The 22,312-nt window shown below is 41.5% G+C and overlaps 1 protein-coding gene across 6 annotated transcripts in view; it reads right to left on the bottom strand.

Moving 5' to 3' along the window:
* Nucleotides 1-22,312, bottom strand: part of DGKA (diacylglycerol kinase alpha) — a 340,054-nt gene that overhangs the window by 55,810 nt on the left and 261,932 nt on the right. For all 6 annotated transcript variants that reach the window (XM_073613952.1, XM_073613953.1, XM_073613954.1 and 3 more), the window contains 4 exons: nucleotides 9,642-9,691; nucleotides 6,931-7,005; nucleotides 5,877-5,996; nucleotides 5,651-5,768 (listed from right to left, as the gene is read on the bottom strand). In XM_073613952.1, the coding sequence (XP_073470053.1) occupies nucleotides 5,651-5,768; nucleotides 5,877-5,996; nucleotides 6,931-7,005; nucleotides 9,642-9,691 (363 nt within the window). The remainder of the gene's footprint in view (nucleotides 1-5,650; nucleotides 5,769-5,876; nucleotides 5,997-6,930; nucleotides 7,006-9,641; nucleotides 9,692-22,312) is intronic.

Below are 22,312 nucleotides of genomic sequence, written 5' to 3'. Positions count from 1 at the left end.
TAAACTTTTGCCCAAAATCCTATATGTGATATGGCATTCCCCAACATACATCCCCTTCAAATACTTTAAAATCATGAATACACTTCTGCAATCCTTCATATGGGGGTCAAGTAGGCACAAGCTCTGATGGAAGGCTCTACAGTGTCCGACAACATTGGCGGCCTTGAGGTCCCAGATTTTGGGACCTATTACTTGGCAGCACAACTCTCCCACTTCTATCACATAGATAAATCAGATAAACACAGATATATGCCCTGGTGTCCAGCCCGGCGGACTCACGACTCCCACATCCCTTTTGTGATGTACTGAGAGGGCTGAAGGGCTCGATGATATCTCCTCATCGTTTTGGGCTCTCATTTCAGCATAAGAAGATTTGGGACCGGGTAGCCTCTAGGATGGATTGCCCTGTGTTTCACGATAACACCCCATTATGGTATAATAAACTCCTTCCAGAGCTCCTCCAGGTGCCTGATCCTTCCATCTGGATATCTAGGAGTATATACCTATTATTGCACGTTCTCCAGAATGGAGAAATTAAAACCTTTGACCAGTTCAACCTCCCGAATTATATGCTCTTTCTCTTCTTTCAGGTATGCCGTGCTCTCCACACTCAGTTTACGGACATGTATCCTACTTTAGCCTCCCTAGACGTACTTGAGGTAATCTATCGGGAGGACCCACGTCAGCTCATATCTCTCTTCTACAACATGCTCACCACGCCATCTACAACCAAACTAGCATACTCCATTAAACAGAAATGGGTAGATGGGGTGGGTGAACTTTAGGATGAGGACTGGGATGAAGTTTTAGAGACTGCGAAGTTGGTATCCCCCAAACTGTCGTTTAACACACAACTATTTATGGTATGCCGGCAACTTCTACAGCCAGAAAACTGGCGTCGCAATGGGCGCAAAGTTTGCGCCAAGCCTGGTAAACTTGTTTATGAGTGAATGAGAGGACAAGTGGGTGTACTGAAACAGGAGAGAAGAACTAGTTTTCTACCAAGGATACATAGATGACCTGTTTATGGTATGGCACGGCACCGAGGCCTCTCTAGTGGAATACTCCCAATGGTTAAACAGTAATGCCAATAACATCAAATTAGAATTTAACTGGAGTCAGGAAGAGATACACTATTTGAACATCACTGTAATGAAAGGAGAAGATCAGCTGTACACTAAAGCGTTCTTTAAGAGTACAGATCGCAATAGTTATATTCCGGCACAGAGTGGGCATCACCCACAATGGTTACGTAATATACCCAAAGGGCAATTCACACGTATACGCCACAATCTTATGTTTGATAGCGATTATGTGACCCAGGCTGAACTAATTAAAATACGTTTTGTGGAAAATAGATATAATGCCGCGTACACACGAGCGGACTTTACGGCAGACTTGGTCCGGCGTACCGGATTTCGTCGGGCAATTCGATCGTGTGTGGGCTCCAGCGGACTTTGTTTTCTCAAAAGTTGGATGGACTTAGATTTGAAACATGTTTCAAATCTATCCGACGGACTCGAGTCCGGTCGAAAAGTCCGCTCGTCTCTATGCTAGTTCGACGGACAAAAAGCCACGCTAGGGCAGCTATTGGCTACTGGCTATCAACTTCCTTATTTAAGTGCGGTCGTACGTCATCACGTACGAATTCATCGGACTTTGGTTGATTGTGTGTAGGCAAGTCCGTTCATTCAGAAAGTCCGTCGTAAAGTCCGTTGAAAAGTCAGCCGGGCAAAGTCTGCCGTAAAGTCCGCTCGTGTGTACGCGACATTAGGCTCAACCTCTGGAAAAATTGATAGCAGAGGTGGGCTCTAATACACAAGAAGCCTGTTTGGTCCCTAAAACAAAACAAGATTCCAAACACGAATGGGGCTTTATAAGCGGGTACCATGAACAATATTGTGAAATAGAAACCATTATTAGAAAACATTGGAGCATATTATGCATGGACCGGGTGCTGAGTAAACACCTACCAGCTAATCCACCATTCATATATAGAAAGACCACTTCTTTTGGCGACCAGGTGGTCAAAAAGGTACTGGACCCTCCGAATAAAACTAGAATGTTCTGGGACTGAGTAGGTTTCTATGCATGTAGAAAATGTAAGTCTTGTCAGCAAGTCACTACACATTTGAGGGGTTTGACTAGTTTTACATCAACAGCTAACGGCAAGGAATTCCAGATTAAAGAATTCATTTTATGCATGTCAACGCATGTAGTGTATGCCCTAGAATGTCCGTGCGGCCTTATGTATATTGGCCGCACGAAAATAACTTTAGGCAAAAGAGTGTCTGAACATATATACAACATCCTGATAGGATACAAAGAACATAGTGCATCATTGCATTTCAGGGAGAAACATGATAGAAATCCAGAGGGCCTCAAGTTTTGGGGTATCGACAAATTACACCCCAACTGGAGAGGATCCAATATGGTTAGAGAGATATCCAAGCGGGAATCATTGTGGACATTTCTGGCCAATACTCTTAGCCCTAATGGGCTTAATATTGAACTTGACCTGAACTGTTTAATCTGCAATTATTGATATTATTGGGTTCCTATTTGCATTTAAGCAATATTCTCTTCTTGGCTAATCTATAGCAGTCTACGGTATGCGGATAAGGTGCATAAATATTTTTTCATTCATTTTTATTTTCAATTTTGTTTGTTTTAATTTTAATTTTATTATTTTTTTTCTTTCTACAAGAATTAATAGTGCATCTATCGTTATCATATCGATCTGATGCATTTATTACGCAATTACAGGTGATTGGGAATTTTTTATATAAATTTTCCAGTATGCTGGAAGATTCATTTTTCTAAACCCTATATGTGGGATTTCATGCTCGCTTTTGAAAAAAGGCGTAGTATATATCCCTGTAGTTAGCGAATTAAGTAGTTACTCTAATCGGATTAAATTATGGGTATTGAAATCGGTTTATTTTGATTGAAACTTCATTTTTTAACAGTTAAGATTATCTGGGTATTTTAGTAGTATTTGTTGAATCAAACTTCTTTTATATAAGACGGCGTAATGATTGGATGTTATGATTAATATTCTAATGTAATGCTTGATTTTGATTTTAATTGATTTTGTATTATATTTAATTTCACGATTTTATATAATATATTATAAATTTGAGATGCATGGGTAAGATTAGCCTAGTAACATGGTGCTAACATGGTACTGCTTACCAAAAGTGGCCCACTGGGCGCTCGCATTCCACGCCAGGCTCCAGGCCAGCGAGCCGGGCTTCTTACCCATTTAAAGTTTGAGAATAGGTTGAGATCGTTTCGGCCCCAAGACCCCTGGAACTCCCTCCCGGCCTCGGCGAGCTTTTACGAATGGGACGCTGCACGGCAGTTGTTTATCATCCACAAAGGGGCGGGAACGAACCCGATGGATCCCGTGGTGACGGTGTTGAAGGAGCCCGCCTCCCATGCTATTTAAATGTAGAGTCGTGTTGCGTGGCCACGCCCTCTGAAGACGGAATTACGAAATGCGTCACACCTACCAGCTAGAGACAGGCAGCATCATCCCAGGACTCATCGCGGTGGGCGGACCATTCGGAGCTCTGACCAGAGGTGAGCCGACGCTGACTATGTTATGCTGTTTTCTTACTTTTACTGTGTAAGCGCATTTGTATAAGGGGGGATTTGGGGCTTTTTCTAATAAACGTTTTACACTATGGAGAGCCTCCCCTTCTATTTCCTACATGTGTTTACCATGACATTGTATTACCCTGACTGAGGAGGGCTGTCTGGCGGTGGAAGAGCTGATCTAAGGGAGAAGGATATGACAGGCTTGTCTATTTCCCTCTGGTAAGCTTACATCCAAAGGGGGCTGGTCACGCGGTGATGTGGTGAAGGTGTAGTGACCCTTGGATATGTGCACTCCAGAAGAAATAGAATCCCTTTATTTGACTGATGTCCGCTGCTTGCAATGAACTGTTCATAGGAAAATTTTGAGTCTGTGCAGTGATTGCAAGAGATTTCATATGCCACCGTTGGTATTTGTATGAACTACTGATTTGGGACTATTTGATCTCATGCTGCACTGAATTTTGTGCTTTACATATTCTTGTTCGAACGAACATTCCAGAGTTTAGTGTTATTACATGCTTTGAGTTTTATAGACTATTTTAGTATTATATGAGCCATAGCAGTATATGAGCCATTTTATTCATTTAATTTTACATTTATTAAGCGCTGTTAATACTATCTTCTTATAAGAGAGTATACTTTGTTTTTTATAATTATAGTTTTAACTGACTGCTTGGACAGTAGCCTGTTCAGCAAATAAACCCAACAGTAAAGCAGACTTTTAGGCTGGCCATAGATGCTTCAATTTGTTTTTTTTGATAACCAGAGTGCTGATCAAAAAAAAAAAAAAGAACAGAATTTTCCATCTACACATGCAAAGTGGATGGAGGAATCCTCCCCACTGCTCCACTGTATTCTGACAGTGGCACTCTTCCGCTGTCAGAATACACTAATACATTTTTTATTTATTTATTTATTTCAGGTACTTATATAGCGCCGTGCTTTACATATACATTGTACAGTCACATCAGTCCCTACCCTCAAGGAGCTTACAATTTAAGGTCCCTAACTCACATTCATACATAATAGGGACAATTTAGACAGGATCCAATTACCTACCAGCATGTCTTTGGAGTGTGGGAGGAAACCGGAGTACCTGGAGGAAACCCGCACAGGCACAGGGAGAACATGCAAACTCCAGGCAGGTAGTGTCATGGTTGGGAATCGAACCAGCGACCCTTCTTACTGCTAGGCGAGAGTGCTACCCACTACACCACTGTGCCGCCCATGGATCCATTTATTTATGGCTGCATTGAATTGACTAAAACAGTCCCGTTCAAGAGAAGTTGATCATCAGGCAGAAACAGCCATAAATGGATCCAAATTTAGCTGGTCCCTGCTGAACCAGCTGAATTTCAATCCATCTATGGCCAGCTTTACTGAGAGCAACTTCACCCAGGATTGAAAAAGTAAAAATCATTAGATTTATGTACTGTATCTGCTGACTTTTGCAGAACATTTATTTACCAGCACATGAAGTCCAGTGCTATTTTTCTATAACCTAAAATCTTCACTGTTGTCTTCAGTCCCACGCTGCCATCCTGGATTTAGGTGCCATTTGTAACGTCCATATCAGTTACAGACAGCCCCCTACTGGGCTTGCAAGAGATACGTTGACTGGATGAGACTTTCCTGAAGCTTCCTAGAATGTGTGACGTGATCTCAAATGTGTAAAGGGGAGGGGGCAGATCTATCATTATTATATTACATGGAGGGATGGAGGGGTTGTACCCAGCAAACTACATGTACCCAGCCAACCTAGAAAACTACATGGAGGGATGGAGTGGTTATACCCAGCAAACTACATTCTTGCCTAGGGGAGGAATAAGCAAGTGTTAATAAGTACCTGATGGAAAAGGTATTTGCTACTGAAAGGAAAAAAAAAAAACTTTCCAAATGTGTAAAGGGGAGGGGGCAGATCTAGGATTATTATATTACAGTATAACTCAATGTTAAAACATTGGGCCAGTAAAAGTGGTCAGATTTCACACTTTTCTTGACAGTTGTTATACGTTATCTTTACACAGACACAATCATGTCTACTCACAAGTGCAGCACAGGCCTTGTTTCCTGACACCAAACAGCAATGCCTCACACACATTACAGTACACAGGCCGGTTAAAATGTTTGAGACGCCACAAATGTTGACCATCGTCTTTAATATTCTGTGTAAAATGAAACACAATGTATAAATAATTATATGTTAAAACACCACCAGCTTTTTTTTGTTTAAATATGTTTTTTTAAGTTTCAGTAACTGTCTCTATACTTACAGCTTCCATTCCAAGCAGCACCAGTAGGGGTACTGTGGTGAGCCCTCCCTTAAGCCATTCCTCATAGGACACAGTTCCATTGCCATCATAATCTACCTGTCTCATCATCTCTTCCAGCATCTGCAGAAAAAAAAAATATAATCATAAATTATATGGATGCAGAAAACATTTCATGTAGTAAGCTTGCCTTAGTAATCTTTTAATATGAGTTGTAATCATATTTACTTCTTATGAGAATCCTCCTTATTTCATTGGAAATGGAAAATACGGATGGCTGCCCTCCAGTAATAAAACCACCTTTATTGCAGTAAATCCAGGTAACACAGCATACAGAAGCAGTAGGAGCACAGTAGGGGACTGAAGGTTAGCAATCTTCTTATTTCAATATTCATGTCTCAGTTGTAACCTCTTGCTTTCCTCTGTTCCCCTCCTAAGATCATGACTACTATCACAAACAACCTAGTTTTTAAAGACATACCAAAAACACTACAAAGTACTAAAGTGTCACTTCCTATCATTGTGGACACTTACATGTGGTGCACATTAATAGCATGGGTTCTAAACATCTATGACAATAACTTATGCCGCGTACACACGGTCGGACTTTCCGGCGTAAAATGTGCAATCGGAGCTTGTTGTCGGAAATTCCGACCGTGTGTAGGCTCCATCGGACAGTTTCCATTGGAATTTCAGTTGCACAAAATTTGATCTGGTTCTCAAATTTTCCGACAGCAAAATCCGTTCGCACAAATTCCGATCGTGTGTACACAATTCCGACGTACAAAGTGCCATGCATGCTTGGAATCAAGCAGAAGAGCCGCACTGGCTATTGAACTTCATTTTTCTCGGCTCGTCGTACGTCACCGTGTTCTTGACGTTCGGAAAGTCCGACAACTTTGTGTGACCGTGTGTATGCAAGACAAGTTTGAGCCAACATCCGTCGGAAAAAATCCATAGATTTTGTTGTCGGAATCCCCGATCAATGTCCGATCGTGTGTACGGTGCATAAGAGTTAGAAAAATAATGTGAAAAGCCTCAGTAAAATATTACTTACCGGTTTAAGCTCAGTAATATCCCAGTCCAAGTATTCAGCAACTCTCATCATTTGGGTTATGATTCGATCTACCTCCTAACAGAAAAACAACATTTTAATAAAATATTTAAATAATGGAAAATGTATGCACACCAAAGGGGACCAGAATGCAGAAATAATGGAAAACAATGGGGCAAAGGAGCAATATACACATTTCTGGGGTTGATTTTTATACCCTAAACTTCTCCCTACATTTTTTTTACTCCCATGCCACCAAAGATAATGCAATGCAATTAAATATATTAAAAGCAAATTCTCGTGTCACTGTAAAACGACTACTTTTGGCTATAAAATATGTATTAATAATTTATTATTAATTGCATCCATTAAGCATTGAGAAAATTCACAAACTCACATATAGTTTATTTTCTTATAGTGGTACAAAACGTTTCTGCATAACACACTTAAAGTGGAAGTCCATGAAGAAACTAAAATCCTTGCATCTATAGCCACCAACATTCTAACACTAACCTATCTAGCCCTGAAAAGAAAAAATCAGTATACATACTTTTTCTGCAGGTGATCCGACCCAATCTCCAGCGGCGGAAGCTCTGCTGCTGAGTACACGCCAGACAATGGCTGTGACATTGAATGGGAAGTGACGTCACGCGTAGAGTGACTATGGGGCTTCCGTTGACGGATGTGTCCTCCGCACCAGCCTCCACAGTGAAGCCGCGGCTGACTGCTTAGCGTGGGATCAAAGCTTCCGCCGCTGGAGATGGGGTTGGATCGCCTGTAGAAAAGGTATGTATACTGATTTTTTTTTCCAGGGCTAGATAGGTTAGCATTAATATGTTGGTGGCTATAGATGCAGGGATTTTAGTTCTTGCATGGACTTTCACTTTAATAAACATTCATTAGGTGCTTAGCTTTCTTTAGTAAACTGTGAATATTGCAAACTATCAATCACAACTTGCACCCCTAGATGTATTAGCTGGACTCCCCTTTTTTTAATCTGCTCTAGTCCGGTCAAGTGATCCTGCAGCCCTGGCTCTACTGTGTAAAGGAACGCTTGACAACCGCTGTGAATTCCCAAGGCTGTGATTTCACCCATAGGTTTCCACGGCCCAGACATTGTCAGCTTTTCCTCCTGTCCCCTGCAGCAGCCTCTCACTGACACAGGAGAGCTGGAGCTGCAGGCTCAAGTGACCAGACTGGAGCAGATTAAAAATAGGCAAGTACACAGATCTTTATTATACAGGGTAGACAGGATAGGTAGGAGGAGGGGGGAGGGAACAGTTTTAACAATAGTTACAATTAGGTTTTTCTTCTACTTTAAGTGTTTACTTAAAGTGTTAGATTATGTATACAGTTTTTCTGTAAAAGTGATCTAACACTAAAAAGCAGGTGTGGTTTAAATTTAGCTAAATATTGGGTGTGGCTTAAAGGGGGTGTTTAAATAGTCTGAGATGACTTGCGTGCAGAATGTGGTAATGGTAAATAGGAACTGTGCAGTGCAAAGTGTTCGGTAGTATGTGCAGGAGAGGAGTGCGGAGTCTATGGCACTGGGTAGTATGTGCAAGAGACGAGTGCGGAGTGTATGGCAATGGGTAGTATGTGCAGTAGAGGAGTATGGGGTGTATGGCAGTGGGTAGTATGTGCAGGAGAGGAGTGTAGAGTGTTCGGCAGTGGGTAGTATGTGCAGGATGGTGTCAGTAGGGCAGAGGACAGTGTCAATAGTTCTTTATTTTTTAGATTTTATTTTATTAAAAACTTGTTTTTTTTTGTACAATTTTTTTTTCTTTTGTATTTTCATTTTTTCTAAATGCTTTTTGGGGGCCAGTGGATGGTGTCAGTAGGGCAGTACACAGTGTCAGTAGAGCAATGCACAGTGTCCGAATTGTTTTTATTTTTATTTTTACAATTTGATTTTTTATAATAATTTTTTAACAATTAATTTTTTTAATTATTTTTAGGGGTTAAAATATGATTGATACACAAAGCTTTAAAGCTGAAGTTTAGCTTTAAACAAAAACATTTAAACGTTTCTATTGCTTTAGTGACCTCACATACCCTTAATGAAGGATGTCCCATGCCATGCAGGCAGCTGGATTCTGTAAAAGTCTTCTTTGCAGGGATGCCCTGTCCCATTCATGTCTCTAAACTTAAGGAGCTGTAATAATTAATAGCTTGGGGGTCATTGGGCAGAACTGCAATGATGAAGCTTCTAACAGGGACCTGTCCCCTCCTCAATCCTCCTCCAGTTCTTACATTTTTTACGCTGTCTGTAAAACAGTCTGTGAATGGGGGAGAAGATCGTGTCAGTCTTCTGACTCTCTCCCATTCACAGACCATGTTACATGCAGTGTAAAGAATAAAAGAACAGGTACCCATTGAGAGCCTCTTCACTGCAGTTCAGCCCAGAGACCTGAAGCTATTAACCAGTGCAGCACCATAAGCTCAAAACCAGGAAGAGGACTGGTATTTCTGCACAGAAGACTTCTACGCAATCCAGTTGTCTGCATTATGTGGGGCATCCTTCATTACAGGTAAGTTAGGTCAACTAAGATATACAGAATCAGTTTCCTTTAAACTTTAAATTTAAACAAGATTAACAATGTGTATTTTCTTCATGTGACTGTCCCTATCCTGCTAGCTTTGCGAATGGTGCCTAATGTCGGTAATCAATCTTGTCTTGTCATATTGAATATATAGAAATAAAAGTAACTTACAGAACTGTCCAGAAGTCCATTGCTGTCTTTATCATATAGTTTAAAAGTAACTGTAAAAGAATAAAAGAAAATAATGAGTAAAGTCCTTGTTGTAATGACCCTTTCTAACAGAAAGATGGCGACATTGTACTTCACACCAGCACACAGCAGAACATCTGAATTGAAAATGTTACTATTTTTGCTTTTTGCTCTGTCACATATCCTGAAACTGAATTTATATGTAATGTGTGGCATTAGTAATGTAATAGGTGGTATTAGTGAAGTGTAATCATGATATTAGTACAAATGCAAGATAATCAGCTTGCTTACTTTTCTTTTACACACAAATTCTACATGGTTTACAGAAGTTCACATAATACATTTCTTTATTGCATCTAAATTGCTCTAAAGAGCATAAACATTACAATCCAACTGTACAATCTATGTACAATCTTCTTTAAATGTACCTTAAGTATGCATAAACGAGGACCTACAAGACCGGTCATTCAATTTGTAACCAATCAGGTAAGAGCTCATACTAAATAGTTGCTGGTAAATATACAATACAAAAAAAAAATAAAGCACCAGGGACAGTACTTATAATGAATGAAAAGTGTAAAGTGTGCTGACGGCTGCTGTGTTGTTATGTAGAAATCTTCATTCATTGCTTCTGAATAACCCTGCAGCTGTGATCTTCCAGTACTGCAAGGGTTACTGTGAGCTGCTGCACCTGTACCAAGCTGACTATGCCCATTCTTTCCGCTCCCCTGCTCCATTCATAGAAGTCATACTATCAGTTCCCACAACTCTATAAATGGAGAAGGCAGACCTTTCATTCAGCCCACTGTCCCCCATTCACAGAGCATTCTTCACTGTGGGAACTCATAGCACAGGTTCTATTAATGCTGCAGGGGAGCGGAAGGGTGGGCATAGTTGGCACTGTCTGTAACTGGTGCAGCCGCTCATATTAACCTCTAAAGAAGAACAAAAGCAGAGGTGCCTTCTAAGTGTAGACTGTATAACATTTAATGAAACATAGTGCAAAAACACTCACATTTGAACTAATAAAAACAGGCACATCAGGAACATCCTGCAACGGTGAGTCTCTGTACACGTTGGTAGGCTGGCCAGTGGGCTGTGTATCTCCTGCTGGAACCAAACGCCGCCTTTGTGTGTATACGGGCCAGGAAGGAGGCTAGAATGCACGTGGACCGCAGCCGCAGGCGTGTGACATCACCGGCAATGACCGCAACACGTTTTTGAGCGTGCGCACTGGCAAGGACAAGGCGTGCTCATTTCTCAAGCCCTTTCTCAGTTTTATTAAATGTTATACACTACAATTAGAAGGCACCACTGCTTCTGTTTATCTTTACATGTTTCTGGAGTGTGCTTCTGCTTCCCTGAAGTGGCTTGCCCTGAGTATTTGACCATCCATCGTCATTGCAGAATCTTATCATTTAATGGATCATCTTCTATGACTTATAGACTGATGGTTCCTAGCAACAGTAATCACAATTTGCGCCAAAACATACCCTTGTTCATATTAACCCCTGCAGCACTGAAAGATCACAGCTGCGGAGGTATCAGGAGCAGACAACTTTAAATTTCAATCTAACACATCAGCCACCAGGTTACAGGACACTCTTCCTTCATTATAAGTACTCTCCCCTGGTGCTATTTTTATTCACTAAACTTCAGTTTTAAAAGATGGGAATGGATACATATGATTCAAAGGAGAACCCCCTTAATTACAAACTAAACCAATTTTAAACATACCAAGGTCATTAAATGTAGATGCTCTTATACCATGAAAGTTTAGGCCTTTAAATTTGTATCTTTTAAGTACACTTCGGAAAATTGAGTGAGCTTCTTGCACCATTGCGCAGAAAACTGCCAGGAGTGGCGTGTGCCACATTAAATAAGCAGATAAACTTTTTTCAGGACAGCAGACAGCTCACATCCCTCTCTCTGCTGGTGCAGTGACTACACTACACGAGCAGAGCCTGCAGGGTTTACAACCATCCTCCTCCCTCCTTCGCTGAGCTGAGCTGGGGGTGGGGTGGGGACAACAGAGAGATTGGAGCATGCAGCTCCAGCTCTCCTGTTTTCTGTGCTGCCTATCACAGACACAGCCGAGCAAAGAATGGCTCCTATTTAACAAAGGGGCTTGCCCTCCTTTTGTTAATTAGAAGAGTGGTGTAAGCTTGTGCTTGCACAACACTTTATTAAAGGAGAAGTACATCCAAATGAGGTTTGGCTGTACTTCTGTGGATCACAGGAGTGCAGTTCATTCTCCTGTGACAGTGACCAGCTCTCTGCTCAGGGAGCTCTGAGAACCAAGATTGGTGGTGTTGGATCGCTCGGTTCTCAGTGTTAGAGCCAGCGGGGAACAGATGCAGCATCGGAGCTATGCTGCATCCACCTAGGTAAGTATGATTCTACAATAAAATAAATTCCCATACTTCTCTTTTAATTCGCCCCACAGTTTTTTTCTAATGTCCATCCCCTTTTGCCAAGCCCCCTTTCCCTCATAGCACACAGCTGATTCACTGAGTAGTAACAGTTGTCTGAATGTACTACTCAAACAGCACAGAATTAGTTTGGAATCACTACTATCTAATTTAATGAAAAGCATTGTAGAAAGTTAATAAAAATATTCAATCGTTAGCAGCAGAACTTGTAAGCCAACACTAAGAGCAGTACAGATGCTGTGATTGATGAACTCCTCCCAAACACATTGTTGGCATTCACAGTAAAGTCATGATACCTAATCTAATCCACCATAAACTAAATACTTCATACATAATTTATAAAATATTTAACCACTTGTTGATCCAGCCTTTTTCTGACATTTGTTGCTAACAAGTTAAAATCTGTATTTTTTGCTAGAAAATTACTTAGAACCCCCAAACATTATATATATGTCACACTGTATATGCGCAGCGGTCTTTCAAGCGATATTTTTTTTGGAAAAAATACACTTTAATCAATTAAAAAAAAAAAAACCACAATAGTTATAATTGTTATGTATAATGTCAAAGATGATGTTACGCTGAGTTAATAGATACCCAAGATGTCATGCTTTAAAATTGTGAACGCTCATGGAATGGCAACAAACTATGGTACTTAAAAATCTCCATAGGCAACGCTTTAAAATTTTTTACAGGTTACCTGTTTAGAGTTACAGAGGAGCTTTTGCACTAGAATTATTGCTCTCACTTTAGTGATTGCGACGATACCTCACATGTGTGGTTTGAACACCATTTACATATGTGAGCGTCACTTATGTATGCTTCTGTGTGCAAGCACGGAAGGTTGGGGCACTTAAAATTTAAAAAATGTTTTCCTTATTTATTTTACTTTTTATTTTTACACTGTCCCTTCTCCTGCTGCTGTCTTCTTCCTTGCCGCCATTCACCCGCAAAAAAAAAAAAAAGCCGCTCTTCTTCTGTGGCTGTCTTCCTCCGTTGTGTTGTCGCCCGCTGTCTGGCATCCCTTAAATAGATGGGCGTGGCCATCTGATGACATCACCCGGAGAACTCGCCCCCTTGTGGCATCACAAGGGGCGGGCTCTCTGGGTGATGTCATCGGGTGGCCACGCCCCATGGCTATGGGGCGGTGAGGATGAAGGCGGAAGCAGAAGAAGAAGAAGACGGCACTGGGAGAATATGGCACCAGGAGAAGACGGCACTGGGGGAAGATGGCAGCGCAAGAAGACACCTCGGAGCTATTTTTTTTAGTAAAGGACTTGTCAAAAACTGGCTCTTTTTTTTTTTTTTACATTTCATTGCTCTTTGGGGTGAATGGGTAGGGGTACAATGTACCCGATACCTATTCACATGGGGGGTGGGATCTGGGGGGCCCCCTTGTTACAGGGGCCTTCCAGATTCCGATAAGCCCCCCTGTCCGCAGACTCCGACAATCACCAGCCAGGGTTGTTGGGAAGAGGCCCTTGTCCGCATCAACATGGGGGCAAGTTGCTTTGGGGGGGCAGAGCCCTCCCCCAAAGCACCAATCCCCCTATGTTGCGGGCATGTGGCCTGGTATGGTTCAGGAGGGGGGGGCGCTCGCTCGTCCCCTCCCTTTCCTGACCTGCCGGGCTGCATGCTCAGATAAGGGTCTGTTATGATTTTTGGGGGGAACCCATGCCATTTTTTTTTTTTATTTTGGCATGGGGGGTCCCCTCCGAATCCATACTAGACCTGAAGAGCCCTACTATGGACCTAGTGGGGGGGACCCCACGCCGTTTTTTTTGTGATTTTTCTTTTGCCGGCAATTTTTTTTTTTTACATTCAGTTGACAGCTGATGACTCATCGGTTGTTAAGGACGTGGCGGCTGGCTTCCCGGCCCCCTCCTTAGCAACCAGCTATATATATAATGTGTTTAAAGAAGGAAAGTAAAAGGGTTTAAAAACAGATGTCATCAGATCGGATGTAAGCAAATGGCATCCGCTAACATCCGTTTTTTCGTCCGTTCCGTTTTTTAAACAGAAAAAAAATATAGGGTTTTCTTCCATCTCAAAAAAACGGAACTTAATGGAGGCGGATGTCAGCGGATGATCATCCACTAACGTCCGCTAGCCCATAGACATACATATTTGTCCGTTTCTCATCCGCCAATGGATTGAGAAAAAAAGGACATACGGTACTCCCGTGTAAAAGGACCCTAATGCCCCGTAAACACGATCGGACATTGATCGCATATTCCGACAACAAAATCCATGGATTTTTTCCGACAGATGTTGGCTCAAACTTGTCTTGCATACACACGGTCACACAAAGTTATCAGAATTTCCGAACATCAAGAACGCGGTGACGTACAACACGTACGAAGAGCCGAGAAAAATGAAGTTCAATAGCCAGTGCGGCTCTTCTGCTTGATTCCGAGTATGCGTGGCAATTTGTACGTCGGAATTGTGTACACACAATCGGAATTAGCGCAAACGGATTTTGTGGTCGGAAAATTTGAGAACCAGATCTCAAATTTTGTGCAAAAGAAATTCCGATGGAAACTGTCCGATGGAGCCTACACATTCCGACAACAAGCTCCGATCGCACATTTTACGCTGGAAAGTCCGACCGTGTGTACGCAGCATTACAGTTAGGCCCCTTTCACACATGCGGACCGTTTGTTTGATCAGTTCAGATAAATTTTTTTAAAGAAAAAGCGTATGAAGTTTACATCAGTTTTTCATCCGTTTTTCCATCAGTTTTTTGCATCCGCCAGCTAGGGTTCTTAACCACTTGAATCCCGGAGCAATTCTTTCATGCAAAAACTGACTGTTTGTCCATTTACATACGTTTTTCCATTGGGATGCATTGATGTCGGATGGATGAAAAGTGGTCTGCATGTGTGAAAGGGGCCTTAGGAGGTCAAGAAAGTATAATTAAGGGCAAACTTTTTTTTTATTATTTTTCGTTTTGGGTACGCCTGTATCACTGAACTGAAACTGGAGAGCACTATGTGGGTAAATAACACAATAGACCAAAAACAAAACAACAAACAAAAATATGCTGTCCTGATGAAGTTCCGGTATACAGGAATGAAACATGTAGACGCCGACGCTGGGACATGCCTCCCCACTGGCTCAGCCACCATGAGTTCCAGGGACTCTAACCCTATGTTTGCATTTTTTGGCATGCAATTCCATTTGCCTACCACTTGGATTGGAGAGATCAGCCGCTTCTGAGTGGACCGAATTGCACCAGCTGATAAGCACAAATACATGTACTCTGTGAGTACACCTGATACCATCTGATACCATCAGACTGGAGCCTTAATGTACACAGGGCCGGTGCTACCACTAGGCAAACTAGGCAGCCGCCTAGGGCGCACTGCTGCCTAGGGGCGCCCAGCTGCTGATTTCCCTCTGCGTCTGCATGCTCTGCAGGCTGCAGCATGTAACTAACTCAGTATCAGGCAGCTGCTCCGTTCGACCGGTAGTGTAGTTAGAGGCGTATCACTGGAGCCAGCACTAGAGGAAGCAGAGCCGATGCTTCCTGTAGAGCGCTGCCTCCTGTCACATGGGCAGGGGAAAGGGGGTGGAGTCGGGGTTGGAGTCAGGGGTGGAGCCAATGGGGCGGCAAAATGAGGTTTCGCCCAGGGTGTCAAAAATCCTTGCACCAGCCCTGAATGTACACAGCTACACTTGTGACAGGTTGAGATTACCTGCACACTGGGGGAATCTCCCTGCCCTGATACGTGTTTCTACATTGTGTGAGTGGCAGTCTTTTCGGTATTGTGTACAGAGATCCCATTTGCACACAGCAGTCTACCTCAAGTTCACTTATCACCATCGCTATCTCTCTCATATTGACAGTCTGCTCTAGGTCACAGCAGTCAGGATTGTTCAACTTTATGGCTGCTTCATTCATCTGTGTTACCAGTGCTCATTAGTCAGATATCGGAGGACTCTAGAGCCCATTTGGATACCGGGGCGTTCTTATAGACACTGACTACTTTGCTTTGCATTGACTGACTGACCTATGACTGTGCGGGTGTCTTATGGGTTTAGTAGTTTGAACGGTGCATGTGGGCTACTGTACCCTTGTTCCATTATGGGGCAGTGCATCATATGCCCATTGTGGCTTTAAGGTGGAGCACTGCACCCATTAGGAGCGGGTCCTATTCGGTCTCTGGCTGGTTGGCTTAGAGCCTATTTTTAGGCTGGTGTTTGCATTGGAGAGGGAGGCTCCCTGTTGGGACTGCACCCCCGATCCCTCGCTTTGGTATATGAGGGGTGGTGCATTTTTTGTCCCAATCTGGGGCAAGGTATTTGGGTGAGTTTAGGTGGGGGTCTGTATGGGAAGTTATGGGGTATGTAGGGGTTTGCTAGCATATTATGTATAGTGTTATGTAATAAATTTGTAGTTAACTCAGTTGGGAGTGTAGAGTCTTTTTGTTTGTTTTGTTTTTGGTCTATAGTATATATTGATTACACCCCCCCTCATATATAGAGTGAGTACTATACTTTTTGTACTAGGTGGGATTCCCATTTTTCTTCTCTTTTTGGTACATAAATGACAATACACACAGGTCTGAAAAATGCCCCAATGAAGAGCCCAGTGTCCAAAGATCACATTCAAGACTAGCCCCATGATCTTTGGCCCAGTAGAGTCCGGGTATGGCCTCCAAGGCTGTTGGCGAAGATTATCCAATCAGGATAGCTACTATATATAGAGACAAGCTCAAGCAGCATATCAAACGTCTCGACTAAAAAATAAAAAGCTGCAGAGAATGAAGTATGTTGACAAAAGGAATTAAATCAGTAACAAAAACAAACATTCCTCAGGAGAGTCCTCAGGAAAAAGCATCCAACCTCCTATGACTAGGTAGGGGTGGTGAGTTATAGTGGCTGGCCTTCATTGCTTTTTTCTGTTTGCCAGTGTCCACCTTCTATATGAAGCTGCATACAATCAGAATGTCCAATAAATGCTAATGGACAAAAGCACAGGTTCATTTTAAAAAAAAGAGGTCAACAACAACAGCCTTCCTTCAGGATTTAGAGCACTATTCTAGAGCTCTGTCTTACGTAGAAGTGTGTGCACATCTAAATGGATGTTGTGAGTGGCCTTTTGCTGTTATTTAAAAAAAAGAGCAGAAATCATTAATCTTTTGATAACCAAGCCGAATCTAGTGACCTGATTTCCATTTCTGTTCTTTCAGCCCTATGTAATTTCTTCTTGGCTAAAGACATGAGTATGCTTCAATCCTACCTGGACACTCGCTTACAGCCAGGCCTCCAAATAAAAAAACAAAAAAAACATGGAAAGCAATGAAATAAGACATTAAAGGGAGAAGAAAAACAGAAAACATGAAGAGGAAGGAGATATAATTTTTTTCTTTTTTTTCAATTTTGGATAGAGTGGGGTAAAATTTAAAATTTCTGTTCAATACAGTATTCACCAAACAACTAGAATGTATGCTGCAAATAGTGTGTAAACTATAGAAGTAGTTTCACAAAACATCATCAATGCAGTTCTGCAATTTTTAGATTAATTTGCACAGATGTTAAACATTTATACCAAGCTTTGAAGGTTAGTTAAAAGGTTTCTTCATATAATTCTAGTAGGTAAAAAACCCTTAATCAAATGGAAATACAAAAATAGCTAAAGGAGAAGGAGGGCCAAAGCTCCTTTGGACCTACTACTCCTGTGGTTCACAGAAGAGCACTTCATTCTGCACACCTTTGACCCTTATTCAGCCAACAGCAGGCTAAAGTCCGCTGCCGCTGATGTCATTCAGCCAGTACAGAGAGATCCCAACTTTAATGTTGGGATCCACCCAGATGCCTGGACCAGCAGCTGACTCAGTCTCTCAGCATGCCACTGAGAGCCTGAGACAGAAAATCCCGCCCCCCTCCACAGCCCAGCACTCCAGTGTGGGTTGGAGGGGCAGAGCAGAGAGTTAGGGACTGACAGTGAAGACCGAGAACAGAATTTTTTGATTACTCCGTTCTCGTTCTTAGAGGTGGTGGGGGATAGATGCTGCATCCACCTAGGTGAGTATGTAGGTTTGTTTTTTAAAACCCCATACATCTCTTTTAGGAATCATAAATATACCTTTTAACATTCTGTATTCCAGCAGAAGTATATAACAATCACTAATTTTATAGAGGGAAACAAGTCAGACATCTTGAGACACACAGCATAATACGTAAAGACAAGAAAGGTTTCCACCGAGATAGACCCAGTTCACACCTGAATCGCACAGGAACGTGGTCTACGTTTGTGTGATTCCTGTGTGACTCAGTGCAGTGCCATTTTCAGCCCATTCTTTTGAATGGGCTGAAATGGGACTGGATCGCACAAAAATTAGTGCATGCACTATTTTTTTTTTAAATGTGCTGCATCAAATTGCATGGTACTATTGTACCATGCAACCCAGTGAAGGCAAATGCATGGTTTTTAAAGGGTAAGTTCACCTTTGTACACTTTTTTTTCTAAATTCCAGCTCCCCTATGTACCAATATAGCATTCATGTACTTTTTTTTTGCAAAAATATCAATATTTTTTTTTTGCTAAAAAAAAAAAACACATGTGGGAATGCGAGTTCCCGCTATGCAGAGATGTGAACAGGTCTTGATAGCTGAGTGTTTCTGTCCACTCCCTCCTATGTACTTGTATAAAGATGGGCATACACTATGCAATCTGATTGTGTATTTAGTGAGAAGGGTGATCATTTGATCTCATTTCATTTAAAAATCGTGCACCTGGGAGTGGGTGGGTGAAAGATGCAGGGTGTGTGCTAATGAGGTTAGCTGGTCAACTCCTTCCTGTGTCATGACCGAAAGTCTGATCAGGAAGAAAGACATTACTAATGGAAATGTCTGGAAACATAGATTAGGACAAGAAAAGTAAGTGACTATAGATTTAATGGAAAGCTTTGATATTTTTGCAAAAAAAGTACATTGGAGCATAGGGGAGCTGGAATTTAGAAGAAAAATAAAAAAGAGCACAAAGGTGAACTTACCCTTTAATATCTGTGTTTGGGGTGTCGTTAGGAAAATATTGACACCAACAGCAGATTGCACACCCAGTGCATTTTGATTGCGGTGTGGGCAATGCACAAGGAACATGGGTTTCCCGCACTACATTCTGTTGTGAAGGAGCCCTTACATAAATAAATCACATACAGTGCAGTATTATGTGAAACAGAAAAAAAGCTGCATATGATGTTCATTTTTAAATGTTAAAAAAACAGGGGAAAAAAACCCATACTGTAGGTCGATAACACTGGAGATAGGACTCAGTATTAGCATAATCAAATGATTCATGGGAGTCAATACCGAATGGGCCAGTGGGAATAGGTAAAAAAAAAAAAAAAAGGTGGGGGGGTGAGGAAGAGACACACGCTAATAATTAGAAGTAACCTCTCTCCTCTCTCCCTTACTTCTCAATAAAAGAAAAAAAAAGAAAAAGAAAAAAGGGTATGGTAAGGATGAGAGCACTAAAGTCAAAGGGGAAAGCACAGCTCCTAAGCATGTTTACATTGAGAAGAGTATTTAAATTCTTCCCAGTAGTACCATCTCTTTTGTTCTGAAGCCCTGTCTCCAATGGCCTAGGTAAGACCTTCCATAGTTTCAATGTTGTCCACCCTGGAAAACCATTGGTTAAGTGTTGGTGGTCTTGATTGTCTCTAGGTGCTGGGGATACAATCCCTGGCAGCGTTTAATAAATGTATTATCAAATACTTTTTATAGCACTTTTGGGACATGGGAGTGAGATTAAAAAGAACAGACACAGGTTTATCAGACAAAGAGACTCGTTAGATTATAAATTATCTCCATAACTTGTTGCCAGAAAGGTTGTAGCACAGGACGATCCAAAAAAACATGTAAAATGGAAGCGGTATGTATATTACAGCTCCGGAGGCAAACTGTAGTGGGAAAAGCTCAACAAGGCCTGTAGGCGTCCTATACCACCCACCCATGATTTTATAGTGGATTTCCTGATACTTTATACAAATGGAGGCTTTATGGGCACAAACAGTATTCTGTATTTTTGGTCATCAGAGAATGTAAGCTCCAGGTCTCTCTCCCATTTAGTGAGAAATTAAGGATCGATTTGTGCATGTGTATCTATAAGGAGTTGATAGGAGAAAGATAACGTTTGTCGTATTGGTCCAGCGCCCTGGCAGATCTCCTCAAAAGATGTTGTCAGGAAAATTGCTTGGTTTAGGTAATGAGTGCAAATAGTGAGGTAATTGGTACTCCTGCCATGTATTTAACACAAGGACCTTAAAAGTCTCTGATATTGAAGTTGCTTCCATGTGTAGACAGGAACGGTGCTGCCTGCAATTCCCCCTGCTCTAACAACGTTTGGAAAAATTTATCAAACAGGCCAGGAAGGAACTCAGAATGTCCCACAAAAGGCGTCACGGGAGAAAAGGAGACTCTGAACATTAATAAAAGAAAAGTACCTGTCCATTTCTTAAAGTGTTGGATCTTTTAGCGCGTGATTATGTAGAGATTTCATCGCCTGTAATCCCGCCCAAGGTATGCCAGCTATTTGGACAGAAAAATATTTTTGCTCTAGAGAAACCTATATTTTGTACTGGGCATGTCTGCATCTATCACTCGTGCCATATGCACTGCTCTGTAATGGTGGGCTGAGTATAGTAGCCCCACTCCCAACCAACCTTGGATCTGATTAAGATGTCTCTTCTAATTTGGGTTGCCTTTCTTTGCAAGATAAATCTGATGAATTCAGAGTGCACCGAGCAGAAGAAGACACAAGGAACATGTTCAAATACAGCAGATGAGGCATAGTATTCATTTTAAAAAACATTGCATCTTTCAAACCAGGAGAAGGCAAAATTCTTCCAATTGTCCAGATCATTTCACAGAGGTTTCATAAATGGGAGAAAAACATGTTTAAATATTAAACTAGGATCTGCAGGCATTTGTGTACCTACAGTAGGTACATTATAGACTGAGGTGCCTATCAGAACAGAAAGTTAGGACAGAGAACATTCAAGGTGATGTTTGAGATATTTGGGCTACAGATCTTTGTATACTGACTTTGAAATTTGATAAAGCCGTTAAGTGTGGACTTCTTACATGAGGGATGGTAAAGGAATAAGTGGATTTGCAGAATAAAAAAAGGAAGTCATCGGCGTATGCTGCAACTTTCATTATATCTTCAAGAAGGGTGGCCTCTAATATGTTGTAGAAAAGGTTCTAGGGTAAGAACAAAAATAAATGGGGATAAAGAACAGCCCTTTCTCGTGCTGTTGTGAATGCCAAAGGAGGTTAAATTTCAGCCATTTATCTGAACAGTTGAAGAGGGTGTGGAATAGGGCCTTAATACAGGTGAGCATGGAATTTGGGACTCCTATATGAGGTGTGTTGCAAGAAGTTCCAGTTGACCCTACCAAAATTTTTTTCTGCATCAGAAGACAGCAGAAGCATGGTAGATGACGAACTTCTGGCCTTAGATATCATGTTGATAGTGCAGATAGTGTTGTTCTTTGCTTCTCTAGTGGGGATAAAGCCTGTTTTTCCTGGGGAAAACAACACATTGTAGAATAGGGCTATGTCTATTGCCAATAATTTTAGAGAACAGTTTCAGGTCGCAGTTTAGTAGAGAGATTGACCTATAGCTGGAATAAAGAAGGGGGTCCTTATCCGGTTTATGAATGACTGATAAATAGACCTTTTCAATCCATGCATAAAATATCAGAGTGCCAATTTAACAGCATCGAGCAATGCGCTCAAAGCTTTGTTTTCCATCAACAGTGAACATTTTTAATTAGCATGCTGTATCTTGCAACCTAATCGGGCTAATCCACTCTTTTTTCTAGCCTTGGGAGTCCAGAGTTGGCAAAATGGAGGTATGCTTTAATAGCCCTCAGTAGCAGCTGGAAAGGGCAAAAGATAACCGTGTCCTGGAATGTGCATGGAACATGCGTGGGAGAGATCCAACTGATCTTACTCAAAGTCAGGCTGCAGCTCTCTTCCTTAGAGCTGGACACTGGATGTTAGTGAATAAAGTGCTATCTAATACAATGTTTCATAGGGTTGCACCAATACCACTTTTTTAAAACCGAGTACATTACCGATACTTTTTTAATGTCATGTGACAGTAGACTAATATGAAACACTGATAGGTGGCATTGATAAGGCGTGGACTGTCTGTAGTTTTTTTTTTTTTTTTTTTTACAAATTAATTTTTTACTATTTTTTTTAATT

The sequence above is a fragment of the Aquarana catesbeiana genome, linkage group LG02 (assembly GCF_042186555.1).
Source record: "Aquarana catesbeiana isolate 2022-GZ linkage group LG02, ASM4218655v1, whole genome shotgun sequence".
Lineage (NCBI taxonomy): Eukaryota > Metazoa > Chordata > Amphibia > Anura > Ranidae > Aquarana > Aquarana catesbeiana.
The sequence above is the reverse complement of the archived record's forward strand: the minus strand, read 5'-3'. Positions and strand labels throughout refer to the sequence as shown.